Source organism: Acipenser ruthenus, chromosome 6 (genome assembly GCF_902713425.1).
Source record: "Acipenser ruthenus chromosome 6, fAciRut3.2 maternal haplotype, whole genome shotgun sequence".
NCBI classification, from domain to species: domain Eukaryota; kingdom Metazoa; phylum Chordata; class Actinopteri; order Acipenseriformes; family Acipenseridae; genus Acipenser; species Acipenser ruthenus.
Window position 1 is genome coordinate 60,964,086 of NC_081194.1, and position 21,794 is coordinate 60,985,879.

Below are 21,794 nucleotides of genomic sequence, written 5' to 3' on the forward strand. Positions count from 1 at the left end.
GAAGTGTACAATTAAAGAGTAACATTTATTTACCCTATTGCCAAACATTTAATTATGCACCATGACACAAACATTTCTGCTGAAGTTGCTAATTTTTGGATAACAACTAAAGTCATGTTAAGGATACATACAAGATCAAATAAGTGATACTACAAATCCAAATGAAAAATAAAAAAACTCACAACCTCATTTGAATTTTTATTATTGACCGCAATGTACATTAAGATTACTTTTTTTTTTTTTTTTTTTTTAATGTTACAGCTTCAAAAGAATTGCTTGGCTTTAAACTTTTAATCTACTAACCCAAAATATGAATACAAGAAAAAACCAATCATTCAAAAAGTCATGTATTTGCAGACAGCACTTAGAAAAACACACACAATTATTTACAAAAAAAGAAAAAAAAAGATTAAGCTTTCCACCTACACAGTTGCCTCTATAATGAGACAAGCCTTTAAAACTCATGGAATTTTAAAATAAGTGCAAGGTTTAGGTGCCATATCATTCCTCAACGCTTGCGACGTACTGGCGTGACTGACCTGAAAAGAAAAAAAACAAAAGCAGGAAAGAAACATTAGTGTTGCTGTTAATATTCCAATAATACTGGCTTGTGACGTTGGGTTAACACAAAAGAACGATGACTCTGCAGAGCAGGTCAATGAATCTTATAGCTTATATCTTTGTAATCAGTCTACAGAGGTGGTGCGTTTCTGGATCACAGTCATATAAAGCAGTTTTTGGATACAGTTCTTGGATGCGGTCTGTGAAAGCTCTCCTTGGGAGGGAAATATTGTGGATTATGCAGATTCTTTGCCACACACAGTGCACAGCTGGTAGTGGATCAGGGGAGCATATTGGCAGCCACAAGTCACAAGGGAGCCAGGAATGCTCCAACCCCAAATCTCCCAGCAGAGAACACTATGGAGCCTTATCAGGATCTCCTAGAAGGGAGAGGACTATTCGGGGGAATTAAAAAATAAATAAAAGAATAGCTAATTAGCCAGTTAAAGGTATAACTGAATACAGGCACATAGATTCAGCTGTATCATTCATTATTCAATCACTACAAAGAACAATCAGGTAAAAAAAAATAATAATAAAATACAAAAGAGTGTACTACCTTGATCGCGACTTAGACTTGTGTTTGCGGCTTGCCTTCTTACCAGACTTGTGAGATTTTTCCGTTGATCGTGAACGACTACGTTTGGATTTCTTAGACTTCTTTTCCTTGCTAACCTCCGGAGAACGCGAGCTGCTTCTACCACTAGAATTTGAATCTGAATACTTCTTGCTATTCTTAACCGAGCCTTTCTTGCTGGACTTGCTATCCTGTCGTGACAGACGGCTGGACAACTCGCTATGTGAGTTACCATGTTCGCTCTTCCTCTTCGATCTACTACTGGTACTACTCTCTTCCTGGCCTGCGGACTTGTGATCTTTTTCCTCTCGCTTTTCCTTTGTCTTTTGCTTCTCTTTCTTCTTGTCCTGTTCTTTGTCCTTTTTCTTTTTGTCCTTATCATTGCTCCGGCTCCTGTCCTTCCTCCTGTCTCTGTCCTTGCTGCCTGCCTGCTTGCGCTTGCTCCTGCTCAGACTCCTCCTCCTGTCATCAATCCTGCGCCGGTCCCTGCTTCTGCTACGACTGACCCTGATCTTTGACCTGCTCCTGCTCTTTCTCTTCTCCCTGCTGCTCCTGCGCTCCCTAGACCGGCTGCGATTCCTCCTCCTACTGCTCCTGTCTGGGCTCCTGTTCCTACTTGCCCTCCTATCCCTCCCTTTCTCCTTGCTTGGGTCCCTCCTGTGCCTGTGGGAACTCCTGCTTCTGCTGCGCTGCCTGACCCTGTTTGAGGGGGACCGGGTCCGGCTGCGCTTTTTCTTTTTCTTGGGCGTGAAGGAATGCGAGGAGCTGCGGCTGCTAACTGAACTGGACCCAGAGGAGGAACTCCACCTGCTACTGCTGCTGCTACTACTGCTCTCACTGCTGCTGCTCCTGCTATTACTACCTGAAAAGCTCTGGCTTCTACTCCTGCCTATCCTCTCCTTCTCCTTCATAGGCTTTTTGGGCTCAACGATATCAGTCTCACTGCGAGACCTTCTTTTCTCAGTTACAGGCTCGGGCTCTCTCTCTTTTACTATTTCCTGTTTAACTGAGCTGAAAATCTGTTCTTTGTCATATTCATGTATCTCTTTGTTCACTCTTTCAGACAGTTTTTCTTCTGCAAGAGGAAAAGAAATAATTTTTTTAACGGATGTTCAGATTTTAAAGTGTATAAACCAGTATGTAAAAGAAAAATTAAGTAAAATGTTGTCTAAAATGAAATCAGTATGGATACAATGGAATAACCCAATCTTATGACTCATTTGAATTTTACATTTTGATTAACTTAAGCAGTCACAATTGGATCTGAAGTAAAATAAGTAAAACAAGACATATGTTGATCGATATATATATTACATAGAGTTACATAGATAGATAGATACTTAATTTGTTAAGCTTGAGAAGTTCATGCACACCTTCCACTTGTTGCCTCTCCTGAAGCTGTTGCTCTTTCCTCCGAAAGGCATCCTGCTTTTGCCTGATCCTGTGCCGCAGCTCCTCATCGTCTGTATCTGAAGTTTCAGAGCCTCTCTCACTTCTCTCATCTTCACTGTCATCTGACCCGTACTCACCCAGTCCACCTGCGTGCACAAACCCAGACTCTTTTATAAGAGACAACACATTTGGCTTCCACTCTGATCTCTATTTAGTAGTAGTAGTAATAATAATAATAATAATATGGATCTATTTTAGGAGCTTCAATCTTGACATTTTCTACTGATTGTTTAATCATCCGATCTACGTGATCGATCACACCTGTTTGCTAGTGATAAGAAATTATATTGAAAGACAAATTACAAGTAATACAAAGTATTAACTTAATGTTATTTACTGCAAGTGTTCCATAATGACAGCTAATGTTCAATGTACATATATTTACTTACATTTCAATTTGACAGTTTGGAAATACTTGCAACTAAGGTGATACGATAAATTTGTAGTACTGTCATGAAAGGAAAGCACCGATGAGCAAATGTTGCAAGTTGCAGTCTTTTTTCTTTGTTGTAAGATACTGTGAATATTGGGTACACCTTCCAGTTGCCCTTTTGCAAAGGTCTTTAGAAGTACCAAAGATATTCTAGATCACCAAGATTCTCTATGGGGACTTCCAACACACAGGGTTATGGGATATAAAGAGAGCTCAAGAGAGGTTTTTCTATTGTCAATCAATGGAGTGATATTGGATTGAGCTGCTTTGAGCCAATTCTAACAATGTTTAAAAATACAAAAAAAAAAACTTGTTAAGTTGTTTTACTGTTGCCCAGGGTGTCTTGACAAAAAAAAAAAAACCTGCGTTAATGATGACATACTGTAACATATGAAAAAAGCACTTTTCTGAACGCAGTATCAGAAATGGCACAGAAAGCAGACAGAGCTTCGCACAGCAAATGCAATTATAAACAGTGGGCTTACTCAGGGTTCTCCCCAGGAATTCTGTACAGCCGGGTGGCAGAACATTAGAGCCGGGAGCACTTTTAACGGAAAAATAAACTTGCCTTACCTTAAATATAAATAAATAATCTGAATAATGTGTTGTCTTTTGTTGACTGTACATGGTTGCTCTTTTTTATGTTCTACATTTTTTATTACTGTTTTTTATTATGGTAAATTACCATGCTTATTTAGGCACTCTACGATTTGACTTGGGAAAGATAACGTAGGGTTATTGGCGTTCACAAAAAAAAAAAAAGTAGCCTTTTCACTTCCTTTTTAGCGTAATTATTGAGCTTATTGCTTCATTTAAATTGTTTTCTTTATGTTAAGTTTTCAGGGCATTTGGTTAATGCAAGTCTATTTTTGTTACACATGAACCCCCAATATCTCTCACAAGCACCTGGGTACATATTTTTATGGTATCACAACAAAAGGAATACGCTTTTTTTTTTGGTGCATATGTATAGCTATTATGGACTATATATCACCTTACAGTACAATAATACGACAAAAAAATAGACTGAATGATAATACTCGAAAATAATCTTAATATTTTTAATAAAGTAGTCAGCGCAAATATGGTACTAGGCAGTGGACTGCGCCGATCACCGTGCATTCATTGTCACTATTTTTGCTTTGAAAATAATCGGCTATTTTTTTTAGCAGTCATTTTAACGTTTTAGCCTCTCGAAGTGCTTAACACACAAAACCCACCCCTTCAACACTCTGATTGGTTAAATGTTTTGTCAAGACATAACAGCTGTCATGTGGTTCAAAGATTTTTTATTTTTTTTTCACCCAGCAACACGCAAGTGAGCTCATCTGCTAGAAGCGCAATCAATCCTTATTGTTAAAGGCACAGCAGCATCTGCAAAACGGGCGGATCAGGTTTTTTCAGCCGGGTGGCGACAGAGAACCCTGTTACTGTTTATATATTTTTAGTTTGTCACCATATTCGAATTTCACTTTGATCATTTACTACTGTAACTTCTCTGTAAATATAAAAACAATAAATGAATAAAACAAAGTAATTTACAAAGTAAATTACTAATTGTTTACCGTTTTGCAATATTTATTTAATTAAACTATATTGGAGAAGTATTTTTATATAATTAAATGAATTGTGAATTCCAGAATCAAATCAAGCTAATGTTTTCACATAACATTTCATTACAGTAATATTAAAGTACATGTGAATTAGTACAGCAAAATAGAATGCTTATTACCACATTACTGCAGTAAATAATGTATTTTGCTACATGTAAATATGATACTGCAATTACAAAACGTTTTTACACAGCACTAGAAAAACTGTGATCTTAACTGCATATGTCCGGTTGAAGGACTGTGTTATCAATTACGTTATCACCATTCACCAGGTTAATATATTTCTTCCGTTGACCCTGGGCAACAGTGAAACAGACTTAAGCACTGAGACAATCAGCCCAATCTGACCCCTCTCCACAGACAATAGAAAAATAGCCCTGTAGTGCTCTTTATATCCCCTGATCCTTTGCATGCCATCTGATGGAAGTAAAGGTGGGGTTGAGTAACTTGGTATACAGAATATCTTTGGAAGTACATTGCCATTTATCAAGATTTTATTTTTTGCCCTCAATTTTTTTGATACTGCACTGATAGACAAGATTAACCAATAAATAGTAAAGCCCACAGGTGTGATTAAGCAATTAAAACCCCTAATGTGTCTCTAGATAGATAGATAGATAGATAGATAGATAGAGATAGATAGGCTATCGTGGTATGTACTTAACTTTGAAACAGATTAGACTGTCTTCAGATTGTACTGTACAAGATGTATTATACATCACCAATGATCAATTTTGTTCTTGTAACAGGATCCAGCTTACAATTTGGTAGTTGCAGAAATATTAAGCAACTTGAGTTTGACCCACAAAAAAAGAAAAATACCACCTCTACCTCCCTTGCTTCGTTTAAATAGATTTCTTACAGACACACAATCTGGCAGAGGAAGATATTACCCTCTAACTGCTACCCCCCTAAAAAAAACCGTCCCCAGTTTTAAACTAGAAACTACTTACCGAGTCCAGTAAGAGAAGCCAGTGCACTGGACTGTGCTAGCTGCTTTGCAGGAGCTTTGTATCACATCAACAACAGGAACATGTTAACACATACAGCCACATTTTCAAAGTCATGAGATTCTATGGCAAAATTAAGCTGCACTATTAATGCTGCTTTGCAAAGGAGAGAAGAATTAAAAACATGAAATCCATTAAAAAGAAGAAGAAAAAAAGACATCAAATAAACTGAGTTTTAGCATTTAACATGAAATCAAACATTGATTGCAACACTAGAGGAAGAGGGAAATACCACTCTTTACTAATGCAGATTCTCACATCAGAGCTGACCCAATGTCCTTTCAGGAATAGGAGACATGGAATAACCTTTTTTTTATTGTACCAAGTTGAAGGTGTGTTACTTAACCAGAAAAAAAAAGCTGTTGCTATTGTTTCTTTAGCAGGTTTTGTGCCACGTATACAGAAACGTCCTAATTCTACCAGTGCATTAGCAGAGACTGCTTGAGACAGCATTTTTACCTTAGCATATTACGTTCATTACTGCTGGAAAAATTCTAAATGAAACAGATACTACATTAATAAAATATAAATCAAGACAAATACATATACACTTGAATTAGAAAATGGAAAAGCACTGCAACTATATTGTCTGCATTTTACATATTTTTTGTCAATGAATTACAATTCTGTAGCAATTTGTTCTACAAGCTACACACGTGTACGAGTTCTTAATTAGGAGAATCTAAATGCATAAATATTCAAATGGTTTTTTTTGTATACATGCTGGTATCACCGTCTAATGGTTTAGATTGATCTGAAGCAGAATACATACCTTTTGTTGCCTTGTGATGAACCTCTTTTGCAACGTAATAGATTTCTTCATTGGTGACCTCCAAAAGCACTTCTGTCAGCACAGTTTTGGTCATAATCATCTATAAAAGACAAAAGAGGAAAAGGTTACAAAATAATTCAATGCCTTATATTTCTATTACCAGAGAGAGATCTGGCAGTGCTCAATGTAGAACTATTGACTGAACATGTATGTTGGTAACATCCACTGCTCTGTGTGTGCATCTCACACGCTACATGGTAAAAAAGATAACTGCCTTGCTTTTGCACCAATCATAACCAAAGTTTTATCATACATGCCTAGTCTCCTATAAATGTTTCCATTTGCATTTGTCCATAATCCTACTTTATACAAATATCTGTTAACCTTTCAGTTACTGTGCAATTATTGTATAAATATAAGAAGCCTCTTGATGTGCATGCACTGAACTATAGATATGCAAAAGCACATACAGTCACTGTATACTTTAGCAAAGCCATCCCAGGTATGCCTTCTAAAAACATACTCTTTACCCGGCATCTAGGATGTGTTATGGTGGACTATGTAATCAGTTTGTAGCTGACTGAACCGGACTATTCTGACTATAATAAAAACACACCTTAAGACCCAGAACTTTCCAATATTGTTAAAACTGAGATAAGGTTATTGTATATCTATTATGATGTTACTTGAGGCTGATGCAGATGTAACACCCAAACCCAGCATCAGTAATATTCTGAATAAGCAAATGAGGTACCAGTTGAAATTCCTTTTCTTCCTCAGTCATTTCTGGTTCACTCTGCTCCTCATGTATTGGGGATGGACTCCTACTTTCTGGTTCTAATTTTTTTGCTTCAGGTCTTGCATCTTCCCCCTCTTCTTCATCTTCATCATCACTGTCCTGATAAAACATAAAAATAAAAAAAAAGTTTAAACATCTTAATATTATAAAGAAATTCAAATAAACACACACACCACTGTTCTTGGCTTAAGCACTGATACTTACAAATTTACTTTTACGTGGCAAACGAGGTCCATCACCCTCCTCTTCCGGCTCCTCTTTATCCTTCTTTTCATCTTTTGCCATTTCAGCACGCTGTTTCTCCATTCTTTCTTTTTCTAGTTTCTTCTGTTTTTCTCTTTCCATCTTTTCCAGTCCCTCACGGATCCAAACAGGCAGAGTCCTGCGCTTTACAGCATCTGGAGAACAACATAGATTAAAAGTAACTTACTAACCTTCTTAGAGATATTAATACAACAATATATAGATAATTGCGCCATTTGTCAAAATATTAAACATATAATTTCAGATTTAAAATTGCAAGCTGATTTCATCTCTAAATATTATTATTTGTTTATTTAGCAGACGCCTTTATCCACGGTGACTTACAGAGACTCGGGTGTGTGAACTATGCATCAGCTGCAGAGTCACTTACAATTACGTCTCACCCGAAAGACGGAGCACAAGGAGGTTAAGTGACTTGCTCAGGGTCACACAATGAGTCAGTGGCTGAGCGGGGATTTGAACCGGGGACCTTCTGGTTACAAGCCCTTTTCTTTAACCACTGGACCACATATATATGGAGGAGGCTGTGTATCCCCGATTATCCCTGATTCTGCACAAAAAACATTAATCTGCTCTTCCCTCTCACCATTATTTGACAATCTGGCTGCTCTCACACTGTGCTGTCGCCCATTACATTCTTGGATCAAATGTCAAATAAAGGGTGCTGTTTGATTTTGCCCAAGGAGTTTAGATAACGCTGAAAAAGTAGAAAAAGTTGCTATCTGAAATGGTTTCTGGAAAGGGTGAATGTAAAAATTAAACAGAAGTAGAAGACTTACCAAGTGTAGGGGGCTCTTGTTTAACTGGCATCTGGACGGGAGAGCGCTGCCGCTCCCTAAACGCAGGGGGTCTGTCTCTGCGGCTCTGTGGGGGGCTCTGCTGCCAGTAAGGAGGATGGAACCCGCCAGACGGGGGGCCAAATGCAGCAGCACCATGCTAAAATAAAGAAGGTATTTAGTTAATTTCAAATGACAGCAAATGTTCTCTTTAACTCTTAATGCATCAACTTCAGTAGCCCTTGCATAAATATTATCGAAGTAAGATTCATTAAATGTTGCCCTGCATTTGATTCTACAAAAGGCTTTGCAGACTCTTTACCTGGTAGTCAAACTGGTTGACTGGCATTGGTGCCATAGTAAAACTCTCTGGTTGCCCTCCAAAGTTGTGGTTGTTTTGGTTGAATATGCCGTGTCGGGAGTCTGGAAGGAAATCAACACTGTCCTGGCTGTTGCTGTCTTCGGAAGGAGGAACAACGTCCATCGGCCCTGGGGCTGGAGGCATCCACTGTTGCTCTGGGGGTGGGTGAGGAGGCTGATGGTGCATCCCCCATTCTGATCATTGTCAACATGTAAAGACAGGAGTCAGTATGCAGTATTGCAAACATAACCGAATATAACAATGAACACTTCGTTAGATTGTGAAAGGTAAGCGTCAGGGGTTGGATTTAGTTTCAAAACACACTTTCCCTTCTTTTAAGCAAGACTTAACCTTTCCACTCCAACAGTCTATTTTTTTTAAATTATGTCCTAATATATACTTGGTATTAAGAGGGTGCTGAGTTATACTAAAATAAGAAAACAAGTCAAACCTGGCTGCCACATTCTGTTGAAACTTGGATCCCCCTGGAAGTTGCCATGATTATTTGGACCGGTGTCTAATCCCTGGATTTCCTGGCCATTGGGCTGAATTCCTTGCTGATCCACCACATTTGGTCCACTGGATTCCTTCTGAGCTATCCATGCTTGTGCCAGAGCTGCCCAATCCACTTGACCTAATTTAAATACACACAAAAATCCACTGTAAATAGCAAAGTAACTGTCCAGATGGTAGCTCTGTGCTTTCCTACATAGCAAATATTTTATTATTTCTAAATAAATAATTAATTATGCCATTATTGTCAGTCGATTGCTTATTGGGATATGCACATACTTGTCCCATTTATGCACACTGATTTTACTTGGTTATGTCATGTTTACAACTCTGTATTTTAGCCACTGGTGACTGAAAGCTTGTTTGTGCTAGCCTAGGGGTGTTGCATATTTTCTATTAAAAAGTATAATTTTTTAAAAAAAAATTTATTTGAGTGTGTGGTTGGTACTGTAAACACAAGAGAAGGTTATATTATAATCTAGGCTACACAAAGGGAACTGACAGAGACCTGATATACCCAGTGTTGACACGCTAACTGAGAATATACGGTAGTATTTGAAGTTTCAGGTAGCCATGGCACAGCCAACCAAACCATACTAGCAGTGGAACATGCTTCCGATTTCCTGGATAAACTAATGTGTTGCAAAAATCAAGTGGTTGCCATGTACAAGAGGTGGACCTACGAAATATTAATTAACCCTTTGCGGTCCATTGTGAAAATTAATTAGACCTGACGTGCCTGACACGCGATTAATAAATGGACCGCAAAGGGTTAAGGAATGTGATTTAGCTACCAGGAATGCAATACAAAACAATGGAGTCCATTAAGAACATAAGAAAGTTTACAAACGAGAGGAGGTCATTTGGCCCATCTTGCTCGTTTGGTTGTTAGTAGCTTATTGATCCCAGAATCTCATCAAGCAGCTTCTTGAAGGATCCCAGGGTGTCAGCTTCGACAACATTACTGGGGAGTTGGTTCCAGACCCTCACAATTCTCTGTGTAAAAAAGTGCCTCCTATTTTCTGTTCTGAATGCCCCTTTATCTAATCTCCATTAAATCAATTTCAAAGTAACCTGTGGTCTTGCTTATATGCTCGGGGCTGGACACAAGCTTGAAATGGTGCTACATAAAGCATAGTAATAATATTTAAAACAGAATATGCTAGCTTAGCTTGCTAGTTCAGCACAAAAAAACCATCTGCAAACACTTAATTCATATTTTGTGTGTGTGTGTGTGTGTGTGTGTGTGGATTTTATGTACACACACGTACACACACGCAAACACTTACTGAAAAGAAAATCTTACTCATACCTGGGTCTTGCTGGTGCTGGAAGGTCTGTAACCACTGCTGCTGGCTCAAAGGCCAGTGCGGCCACGGCTGACCACCTTGATCCCACATCGTTAACCCTAAAGTTTAGATGGTTGGATCCTAGACAGAAATATTGTTTAATGTAGTGTTATTTTCTGTGTCAAGTTTCATTGAAGGTCTCAACTGGCAATGGACTCAGATGATCAGAGCAAACTATCTGTTCCAACAGTTTCTCTTTTTTGCAATAAGACTAACATTTAATACACAAAATAAAATGCTGAGACAGAAATAGTAAATCTTTAGCCAGTGTATAGAGTGATTACAAAGTACCTTCACTACTGTTACAAATAAAACATTTACTGTACAGTAATGAAACTTGAGAACAAGGGCCATTAAAACTTTTACTACCAGCATGAAGTAAGTATGCAGTAACTGGCACCCAAGTGCTGTTGCATTATTACTTTAATAGAGTGATCTTGAGAATTAGTTCTATCAATGAGATAACATAAAAACACCAGAATGAACCATTTCACTGAGAAACACTACAACACCTTGTTGAATAGCACTAAAGTTTAGTACACTAAGTAGGGCTACTGATTGTCCACGATCGCGGAATCACGGACGGAAATGCGGAATTAAGCATTTTGGAAACGGAATTCTGCTTTACAATTGCACCATCAAAAAAAATACAAAAAAACTGCACAAACACTTTTACCGCTGTTATTCTCCTATATAAAATAAAGGATTGCTTTGAAAACTACACTACACAGAAGCCCAGCGATGACACTTGTATAAAATGTTTTTGTATGTTTATTTGGATCATTGGAGAACGAGAAAACAGGCAGTTTTGTGGGCGTTACGGTGATGGACTGTGTCTGTTGCGGCGCTGCCTGTGTTCTGCAAGTCGAGTTGTTTAAAAAAGCAACTAGCTGTTGCGAGTTCTATTCTGTGGAATGATTTGGGCGTTGTATATACAGAAAAGTTAAAAGTACCTAAAAAAAAACACCGAATTGACTAAATAAATGAATTTATGTATTCATTTATTTAGTTACTGTCGCAAATCCGTTACTCTGTCACCCACTCAACGAAGGAAACGACACGTTTGGTGAAAGGTGAAACACTTAGTTTTATAACTTATTTCTAATTCATCAACTCCTAAATAATACTATGTACTTTATTATTTTATTTTATTTATTTTTTTACTTGTGTTGCTATAACATGGCTCTCTCTACTCTAGCTGCTGTAGTAAGAACAGAAAATGGTGACAATTGTAGATTCAACAATGAGTGGACCAATAAATACTTTATTTTACCAACTATACTGAACGCAAAGCCAATGTGTTTATTGTGCAATGAATGTGTCGGTAGTTAAGGAATACAATATGCAAAGGCATTTTGAAACCAAACAAGCTTTTGGAAATACGTATCCAGAGAGCACAGTAGTTAGAAGCTCAAAAGTGGAAGCCCTGATCCCTTCTTAACAGTTATTCTATTAATATTTCACATACATTTTAAAATGTTTGTAAAGATGCTCCGTTAAATTCTCACACGGTTCTATTATTAAAGTACTATTCATATGGTAAAATGTGTAAGTCTTGTTCAATATATGAACATTAAGTTATGTAATATTTATTATTGCTTAAAAATGTGCAGAGTAAAATACTCTGGCCTGCCTACTCTTAACTTTTTTCCCCAATCTGGCCCCCTTAAATTAAAAAAAAAAACGAGTTAAACAGCCCTGCTCTAACTAATGCAACTCTATCTGTCCAGGGTATACGAGAAACACATGCAAGCAGTTTTACAGCAAGTACGGCACAAACCAGTCTGCGTTGTTGAAGATGAAACTACAGATGGGAGAAATAAGTGTCCTAAACATTGTATTTAATTTGTAATTTTCTGAAAATTGTATATTTTTGTAATAATGCCCCTCGTCTGACTAGTCTGTATATTGTAACACCTTTATTTGTTGACTGACCTACTGTACATTGTTACTAGTGGACTGCTTTAAGAGAGATTTTTCCTGAAAACTACAGTATCTCAGGGACTTAAATAAAAATAAAAAATAAGTCAATAGGTTTTTTAAGTAAAAATGTTATTTATGTTCAAATTACGTTGTTAATTCTTAATAAATTGGTAAAAACTGAAAAAACAGAATTGGTCATTTTGAAAAACGGAATTTGCCATTCCCAAGAATGGAAAATCAGGAGCCCTAAGTAAGGAGTGTGTACCCCCCATCACACAGCAGCAACTAGACAAAGTAGTTAACTGCCTTTATAATCACCCAATTCCTTAAGAGTAGATCAATGTACCATATTGTAGGGGTGGGGCATTTCTGTATATTTCTGTATAAACAATTACACTATTATACTTTACACCAATGTGCCACTGGATAAAAATAATGGTTACATAATACCATTTGAAACATAAATAATAATAAAAAAAACAATTGCAGTACTATGACAATGCTTCAATAAGCAGCTCTTTTTATTAACAGTGTAATACAAGTACAGCATGCATAAAGCCCAACGTATGCATCAATGCCAAATAGCAATTAATGACAACATAATAACGTATAGTTTATAATTAATTAATAAATGGTGTCTTCATTGGACAGCTTTAAAACATAAATAAATGTTTACATTAAGAAACATCCCGGATACGTTTTGCTACATGAAGTCTTATACATAATGTAGTCAGTGTATGTTTACCGATCGTTTAAACTATTAGCTTAGTTATTCATTCCTTTGTGGAGTGTATTTTGTTGAGCAAGCTGTAATGGTTCCTTGTGCTTTACCAGTACTTCTACTGCTTGTGCAAGGCACACTCTCAGCCTTGCAGTCAACAGCACCCAGATAGATGGATATGTAAGTTTTAAGACCTGACACAGAGGGCATTACCGGGCATTATGGACTAAGACTATTATAACCAAATGGTCCATAATGCTTTGGTGATGCCCAATGTGGAGGTCCTTATTGCTTTTATACTTCAATATTACAGCACAATTAATTACAATTTGTATTTATTTTAACTGTATTCATTTGGTTTTTCATTTTTAGTATGTATCCTTCCACATAAGCACTCCAAAATTAACTTTCTATAAAATACAGTCCTCCATTATACAATGATGCCCATTAGGCTTGTAACAATAACAATAATAATCAAATTATGTATCGACTGGGAACCCAAGATAACAAATCGATAATATTTTAATGAAATCGAATATTCCATGAAATTAAAAACATGTCTTGTATATATTAATTTACTGTCAAGAACGTAATCTGTGTTGTTGTTTCTAAAAGTTACTGAGAATATGCGTCTGTGAACAAATACAGGATGATGATGCAGAGATCAAGAGTAACATTCTTTGTTAATGTATTTTATATATATATTACTTTGTTTTAAATCGGTCTTGAGTGAAACTAATAATATTTAACCTTACTACGTTGTCAGAAAGTTTTCTTTTATTTATTTTTTTATTATTATTTTTTGTTTACCTTTTTGTTTTGAAGCAATGCACTATTCGCAACCTTTTTTGTTTTTGATTGCTGTCTGAGTCTAAATGCCACTGGATCGTAGCTCGACGTATGTGATCCAATGACACATTGCAGGTTGTACAAAATAGTCTGCGACCAGTAGAATGCAAAATTATTGTACACAATACGCTGCAGTAATTATTGTAGATTTTTTTTTTGTTCATTTTGGACACTAGAAAAATGTTTACTCGCTTAACAATATCGGTTGAGATCTCCTAGGGCTCTAAACCCGCCCCGGATGCCCATATCTGCCTATCAGTGAGGAGTGCCCACAGTGGTTATTGGCTGCTGTGAAGAGTCAATCAATAAATCCTGTCCAGTTTTCTTTTTGAAATTGAAACAAGCTTATAAATCACATCAGGAACCTGGACCGATACACATAACTTAACTGGGTAAACATACATAAAATAAACAGTTTTCACAGTGAAGAATGAATTTTATGGGTTCGTTTCACGTTTTCAACGGCTGTGAAATAGGTAGGGCCTTATGTACTGTAAGTGTAAGCAAATCCACGTGGGCGAAACGCATCTCTAAGCACTCCAGTATGCGACGCATTTTTGGTTGCGACATGGTATGTAGATTGATTAACCCTATACATGTATGAAAGAGACATTCTACATATCTTGATTGCGATGTGGGCAGTAAATTCATTAATAATAAATCAACAGAGATATTCTACATATTCAAGTATAGAGATGCAAAATAAAATGATCCACTAGTTGTTGCTGTCGAAAGTTCCGTTGCAGAAATGGGTGGGCTACCTCTAATATAGTGTTTGGAAAAATGGTGATATAGTTGTATTCACTGAAGATAATGAAAATCTAAGTGGCTATGAAAAGTCATGTAAAGTTTTGATTAAAATATGACAGAAAAAAAGTGAAATGCATCTCTGCAGCCACGGCACACTGGAAGGGACTGCTGCTTTCGCTAGCAGAAGCTGGGCCACGTAATTCAGAAATTGTAACCAACAGCAAATTAAAAAAATGAGAGACTGAATTATTTCCATGTGAATAGGCCGTAATGTTAATGTAGTTTTCAAACCCTGTTTTTTTTTTTTCTCCTTTGGACAGTGGTGTTGATTTTTTATTTTACTTTATTCGACATTTACCGTTATGTTTACACTGGAAATTTGAAAGATTTCACACAAAACAAGGAAAAGGTTAGTGACGTCAGGGATATGAAAATTGGAGAGGGCTATATTTAAATGCCAATTTATTTCTCAAACATGTCCTAAAACATCAGGATTTGTCTGAATGTTCCTTTAAACTGCTACTGTGGGGGAAGTTTTTATTTTTTTTGTTAAGCATTTTACCTTGATAAATGATCGATAATCATTGTTAGTATTTGCATGATAATCGATGTCAACGTCAGGGTTCGACTTACAACACTAATGCCTATGAGTTTCTCTATACAATTTGAGTATAAAACTTTTTTTGCCATCATGTTACCAATTGTATTTCTTCCTAATGGCCTGCAAGTATTAGGGATGGAAATTTTAAACGTTTAAACGTATAAACTCTAAAGAAATGGTTAAACGTTGAATAATATGCTAAATGTATAACCGGTCACGTGACAAATTTCACCAAATGCATATTTTTTATGTATTAATAGTAATTTATCATTATATACAGTAGTCTGTAGCATATCCGACTGCTGTGGTGCCACAGTAAGGGTGGATATTATAAAAAGGAAGGGATTTGGCAATTGCCTCCAAGTAGTTTTTCTATTTGGTGCAACAGAAAGATTGACACTGGGGTGGGTTTTATTCTCGGTCGATCTGGCGCTTCATTGGTGTATTCTGTGTTCATGCTGTAGTAGGCGTGGTATGGTATTCAGTCCACAGGGGTAAGAAAGTTAATGACAAGCGATTTTTCTGACATTTGTTATATATTTTTAATAAAATGGCATCTCTAAACAAAGTAACGAGGCGAATACACATTTGGAAGTATTTTGAGGAACCGGACGAGAAAACAGTGATATGTAAATAATTACGCCAAACAAAATTGCCGTACCACAAACACACAAGCTCAATGCTTCACCATTTGAAATGAAAACATTGAGAAATTAGCTGTGGATTGAGTTACTGATGGCAGTAATCAATTCAGAGAATACTAAGTGTAAATAAATTATGTATAGGCTTTAATTTACCAGTACACTTTTACAAAAATCATTTAAGAAAAAAAACAAACAAACAAAATCCTTAGTATCTATGTAACGTGTCAACAGAAGGGGATATATATATATATATATATATATATATATATATATAAAACAAAAAAAAAATGATTTCCCGTTTGTGGCACCGATCCCTGAACAGTAGTTAATATAACAATGCATTGGAATCTGTGCATTTGATAGCTTCTGTAAGACATGTAAGCTGTGTTCATTTTTTATTATTAGTTTTGTTTTGTTGAATATAATAATGTAAAAAAGTAAAGGTTTAGTTTAGTTTATTCACTTTGTGCACACAGGGCCAGCACAGGTACATCTCAAATACAAAGAGAGATATTTACCAAGATAATAATAATACAAATGCTTTTAAAAAGACCACATTTCCATCGGTTTTTTTTTTAAGATTCTATTGATTTTTTTGGATTACATGCAGGACAGCCGCTATAAGATAGTTACCTTTATTAAATGTGCACGGATTAATCTACTGGTTAATCAACTAATGCCCATAAATTAACCGATCAAAAATGTGAATTGAGTGACAGCCCTAATTTCAATATATACTTTAGTGTGTACGTGTTTTTTTTATTTATTTATTTTTTTTCCCCACTTAGTAGTTTGTAGTTAAAACATGATTTGCTTATTTAGGGTTTCTTTGCTTAGAAAATACTATCCAGGACTGTCAATATACATCAGAATGTAATATAAAGAGTGTGTGTGTGTATATGTAGATATGGTTTAAACGCTGACACCTGCATAGCATTTAAACGTTCATAGAAATGTATCAATAGCACATCCCTAGCAAGTATACCAGATATTTTTATTGTTCATGTTGTTTGGATCTACTCTGATTCATGGAGGAAGACAGAAAGCTGACTGATTCTTCAGACATTTCATTATATACTTCTCCAGTGACTTGATGAGGGCAGTTTGGATCGCCGGGGGACTCTATTTAATGATCATATTTTGTTACGTTGTAAATAAAACATTACCTTTGTAAATGACTCCTTTGGGTTTATTGAGGTACGGTCTTAGTGTACTGGGGCATCTGCTCCGTTGGTGCCTTCCACTTTCGACAGGCTGTTTACAGTGAGAGACAGCGTTTTTAGGCCATGGCCACACTATGCCTTTAAACAGTATTAGTTGCCTTTAAATTGGCTTAAAAGGTTAGCGTCTACACTACCCCCCCACCACACAGCAGAAACTAGACAAAGCATTTTGGGATACTGGAGGATACATAAAAAATGTAGTTCGGTATTACAGCGTCCACACTTCTGACAAACCGCATTACCTGATGCAATCTAATTTAGAACCGGACTCGAGACTACCCCCCTGAGGTGGTCTCGAGTACGATATTAAATGCTGCGTAGTGTGGACGCTAACTATATTTAGCACTTTTAAGCCAGTTTGAAGGTAACTAAGGCCCTGTTGACACTATGCATTTAAACCGGCTTAAAAGTGAAAAATATGGTTTACATCCACACTATGCAGCATTTAATACCTTACTCGAGACCACCTCAGGAGGTAGTCTCGAGCCCGGTTCTAATTAGATCGCATCAGGTAGAGTGGCTTATCACAAGTGTGGACGCTGTAATACCAAACTACATTTTTTTGTGTATCCTCCAATATCCCAAAATGTTTTGTGGTATGTTTGGTGAAATACTGGCACCTGAAGGACTTGCTATCAGTGTATACTCCGCAATGAACACATTACTTAATCTGTCAGCTCTGTTTGAAATAAAATTAACAGGACCAGAATTAGGCTCAGGCAAGATATGAAGGTAAAAACAATGATTGTTTTGTAATTAACAGCTTTTTTCTGAGTTTAATTATAAAACAGAATGAGCTCAATTTGTTTAAAGGGACTTCACCTGATTAAAAATAAAACCTGAAAACTTCAAGCCCTACTTGTGTGTGTGTTCGGATTTACTTTTTCCACAATACTTGTTATATTTCTTTTTAGCAATATGCACCTCTGTTAATATGGGGCATAACACATTATTTTAAAATAAAATACACTGCATGGTGGGATACTATCGTATTCATTTTACACGGTTCGTTGCGCTGCTGGGAATTGTAACTGAACTATTCTAATGGTGTGTGGACGCATTAAGCCTGACTAAACATGAAACGGCACTTCAGTGTGGACGCTTTTAGTTGTATTACTTAGAGCGGTTTCGAATACGGTTCTCGAGATCGGTTATGTAGTGTGGACAGGGCCTAATACTGTTTAAAAGGCATAGTGTAGACAAAGCCTTAGACTAGAGGCACATACGTACTAAGTCAGCAATTTGCTATTCTAACAAAACAATGTAGCACACGTTAGCTTTTTTTATTTTAATTATGATATTAATATGATCATTTTTTTATATAATTAAAACTCAGTTAATTCAATGTGCACAATAAATCCAAGATTATCAATTAAAATGAATTATTAAATAGTTTAAATACGTGCAATTGTGCATTCCAACCACCTCCGTTACCCATAGTAGATACAGTAAGTATTGGTATCACCCTGCACTTTTAAAGAACGTCTGTAATTTAGAGATACAGAAAGAAATAATGTTGTATGTATTATTTGCAGTGAGCAACATCCGAAGAATCCGACCCTTCCTCACCAACTATGCTACCCAGCTCCTGGTCCAGGCCCTGGTACTCTCCCGCCTAGACTACTGCAACTCCCTCCTGGCTGGCCTCCCTGCGTCCGCCACCCGTCCACTCCAGCTCATCCAGAACTCTGCTGCTCGCCTGGTGTTCTCTCTACCTCGCTTCGCCCACGCTACTCCACTACTCCGCTCGCTCCACTGGCTCCCGATCACCGCTCGCATCCAGTTCAAGACTCTTGTACTAGCCTACAGATGCCTTGATCAGACTGCACCCAGCTACCTCCAGACCCTCATCTCTCCCTACACCCCCACTCGATCTCTCCGCTCCGCCTGCACTAGAAGACTGGCTCTACCTCCGCTACGCTCCCCTGCCTCCCGAGCCCGCTCCTTCTCCACCCTTGCTCCGCAGTGGTGGAACGACCTTCCTACAGATGTCAGGACTGCCCAGTCCCTGACCACATTCCGGCGCCTCCTTAAGACTCACCTCTTCAAACAGCACCTGTAGAACTCCTCTGTTGTATCCTGGGACACTATCACCCTTCATTTAAATATGCTTTATTTTGCTCTTATCTGCCCCCTATTTTACTGCATTTAATCCTGTACCTCAGAATATTGTAATCTCCCAAGTGTTTAATCTGTAGTATTTTGTACTTAATCATATCCTGATGTAACTATCACTACTTAATCATATCCTGATGTAACTTTCACTATTATCTGCTGTATTATTGAATTGTGGTTTGTCACACTTGAGAATTATTGTATTTCTTGTTCTTATTGTATGACTTATATTGTAACACTTGAATGTATTTGTATTTGCTTGCGATTGTAAGTCGCCCTGGATAAGGGCGTCTGCTAAGAAATAAATAATAATAATAATAATAATACATTGGGCTGCAGCGGTAGGCTTAGCGTAGTTGGGTCAATGCATATCATTTATATGTAAAACGGATTATACGATTAGTAATTTACTAAACGATTATTCTAATAAACGATTCCAGATGCCCATTCCTACCACATTGACTTACTATATATATATATATATATATATATATATATATATATATATATATATAGTAATACATATTTTTCCTGCTTTTAAATTCTGCCTTTGCCCTCCTGTAGCTAAGTTTTAAGTAAATTATATAGGTATGTTGCCGTGTGATTAAACCACCGATTATGATTATTATTTTTGTTATTCTAATTATCACTTATTAATAAAATTATATGTGCAATACTGTCTTAAATAAAATCACTAAAAACTACAGAACAAAAATCTAAGTCTAATCGTCATTCACAGACGGTTCACAACTAACGTTTTATTTGCGGTAATTTGTATCTGATTTTGAAATGAACAAAAAAAAAAAAAAACACCGTATAATATATTACTTATGTTGTCTTTTTCAAGAAAGCTGGTATGCGATCACGCCTCTGTTTTATTTAAGTTACCGTGTTTACAGTATCCTATGCATATTTAATATTTAAATATAAGTACAACACCGCAAAAATTACGTCTGGAATATGATACAAGGACGGCACATCAGGAACGATCAGAAGTTAATGCAATAATATGGCAGTCAACACGAATCCGGATATTTGTATTAAAATTCATATCTACGTAAAGCTTCACACACTACGCTCAAAAATTACTAAAATCTCCCGCTGTCTTGTACACATACCTAGTCTTTTACGAAGGAGTGACTTGTGTGTGTGTTTGTGTATGTATGTGTGTCCTGCTACCTGGGCCTCAGCGCATTAAAATGTAACAGACCGTCTTTTATGTTTCATAATTGTTTTGTTTTTTTTATTTCTTAACCCCTGCAGATATACAGCCCATCCGATAACGGCATTTATGTGTTAAGTCTGGAGATGTTAAAATTGTGATAATACTGCAAGCTCACTTAATTTCCTTAGCTCCACTCTCCCCGGCTGCTTCTTCTCCGCCTGGCAGACAATATGGCGCTTTGGCCTTCAACCCGGAAGTACTCGAAAATGAGAAGAAAAAGGAAGTTGCAGAGACGAGCAAAATTGACAACAACAAACAACGCAGGGTAGCGCTCAGTACACTGTTCCAACTGGCATCAGGCCAAAAGTATTATAGACCAATTTTTGGCAAAATTATGTTTTGTTTTTTAAAAAACGGGAGCAACTGTGTTTTAAAGTTGCAGTCGATGGGTTCAAAAAATGTCTTTAGCATTTGTTTAATACATTTATTTACGTGTATCATTAGTAGATGGCATATGCATTATACACATGGGAGGTGTCATACGCAAAAATACATACATGAAAGTAAAAATAGACATAATGAAGCGTTCTTACCTTTGTATAAGTTACTGATCATCAGATGTTCTACTGTGCAGAATAATTTTTTTTTTTTTTTTTTTTTTCTATGGGGAAATATCGGGATTTTTTTTTTTCCATTGCATCGAGACGCGGGACATTTGCTAGGAAATCGGGACTGTCCCGACCATAGTGCCCCAGATTAGGCGCAAACGAGCAGGTAGTGAGAAAAATACTGACCCAAATGACATTTGCTGACAAAAACTCATTATTAAGCTCATATGTTATAGGCAATTTTAGCATATATTATATTAAACAGAATTGAGATAATCCCACTTTATATCTCACCTTTAAGGTGATTAGAATAGCAGACTAACCAAAATAATTCCATGTTTGGTTAAAGGAAGCTCTCTGATTGTATGCCTTATTTTGAGATAGTCAATTACAGAGTTGTTAAAAACAGCTGTTTTTAGGAGGAACACTGGAGAGCTTGTTTGCTGCTTTGCCTTGTGCAGCAGAATTGGGTGTGTTTACATGGTCAGATGTCATTTCCTAATTTGGACTGCGCTTCAGGGAACCCTTTGGGTTCAGGAGATCGCCCAGAGTGCAGGAGAACTAATTTACCTCAAGCTTGACTAGGAATTGACATTCAAGATTTCACAGGCCAATGCTCAAGCCTTTCATCATAATTTGTAATTAAGGAGTATTTATTTCTAAAAAAAAATGCCTTCGCATCAGCTCCACAGCTAGGTGCCAGCAGGACCTGATA

General features: G+C 36.9%; 1 protein-coding gene across 2 annotated transcripts; it reads right to left on the reverse strand.

The window, feature by feature from the left end:
- Positions 1-230: 230 nt before the first annotated feature.
- pnisr (PNN-interacting serine/arginine-rich protein) lies at positions 231-20,752 on the reverse strand. Of its 2 annotated transcripts, XM_034018040.3 has the most exons (13): positions 20,647-20,751; positions 17,135-17,222; positions 10,444-10,561; positions 9,070-9,252; positions 8,580-8,812; positions 8,261-8,417; positions 7,422-7,615; positions 7,173-7,316; positions 6,419-6,518; positions 5,590-5,643; positions 2,512-2,676; positions 1,121-2,213; positions 231-539 (listed from the first exon to the last, which is right to left on the reverse strand). In XM_034018040.3, the coding sequence occupies exons 3-13, from the start codon at positions 10,529-10,531 to the stop codon at positions 509-511; spliced, it is 2,442 nt and encodes an 813-aa protein (XP_033873931.3). In that variant the 5' UTR covers positions 10,532-10,561; positions 17,135-17,222; positions 20,647-20,751; the 3' UTR covers positions 231-508. The 2 variants fall into 2 exon arrangements, with proteins under 2 accessions (XP_033873931.3, XP_033873932.3); XM_034018041.3 differs by lacking the exon at positions 17,135-17,222 and having other exon boundaries at positions 20,647-20,752.
- Between the last annotated feature and the right edge of the window lie 1,042 nt (positions 20,753-21,794).

Coding starts and splice junctions, on each gene's coding strand:
- pnisr (XM_034018041.3), bottom strand. CDS start 10,531: ATGTGGGATCAAGGTGGTCAGCCGTGGCCGCACTGGCCTTTGAGCCAG. Junction 8,418..8,579: donor TCAACCAGTTTGACTACCAG/GTAAAGAGTCTG, acceptor TCTTTATTTTAG/CATGGTGCTGCTGCATTTGG. Junction 7,317..7,421: donor TGCCACGTAAAAGTAAATTT/GTAAGTATCAGT, acceptor ATGTTTTATCAG/GACAGTGATGATGAAGATGA.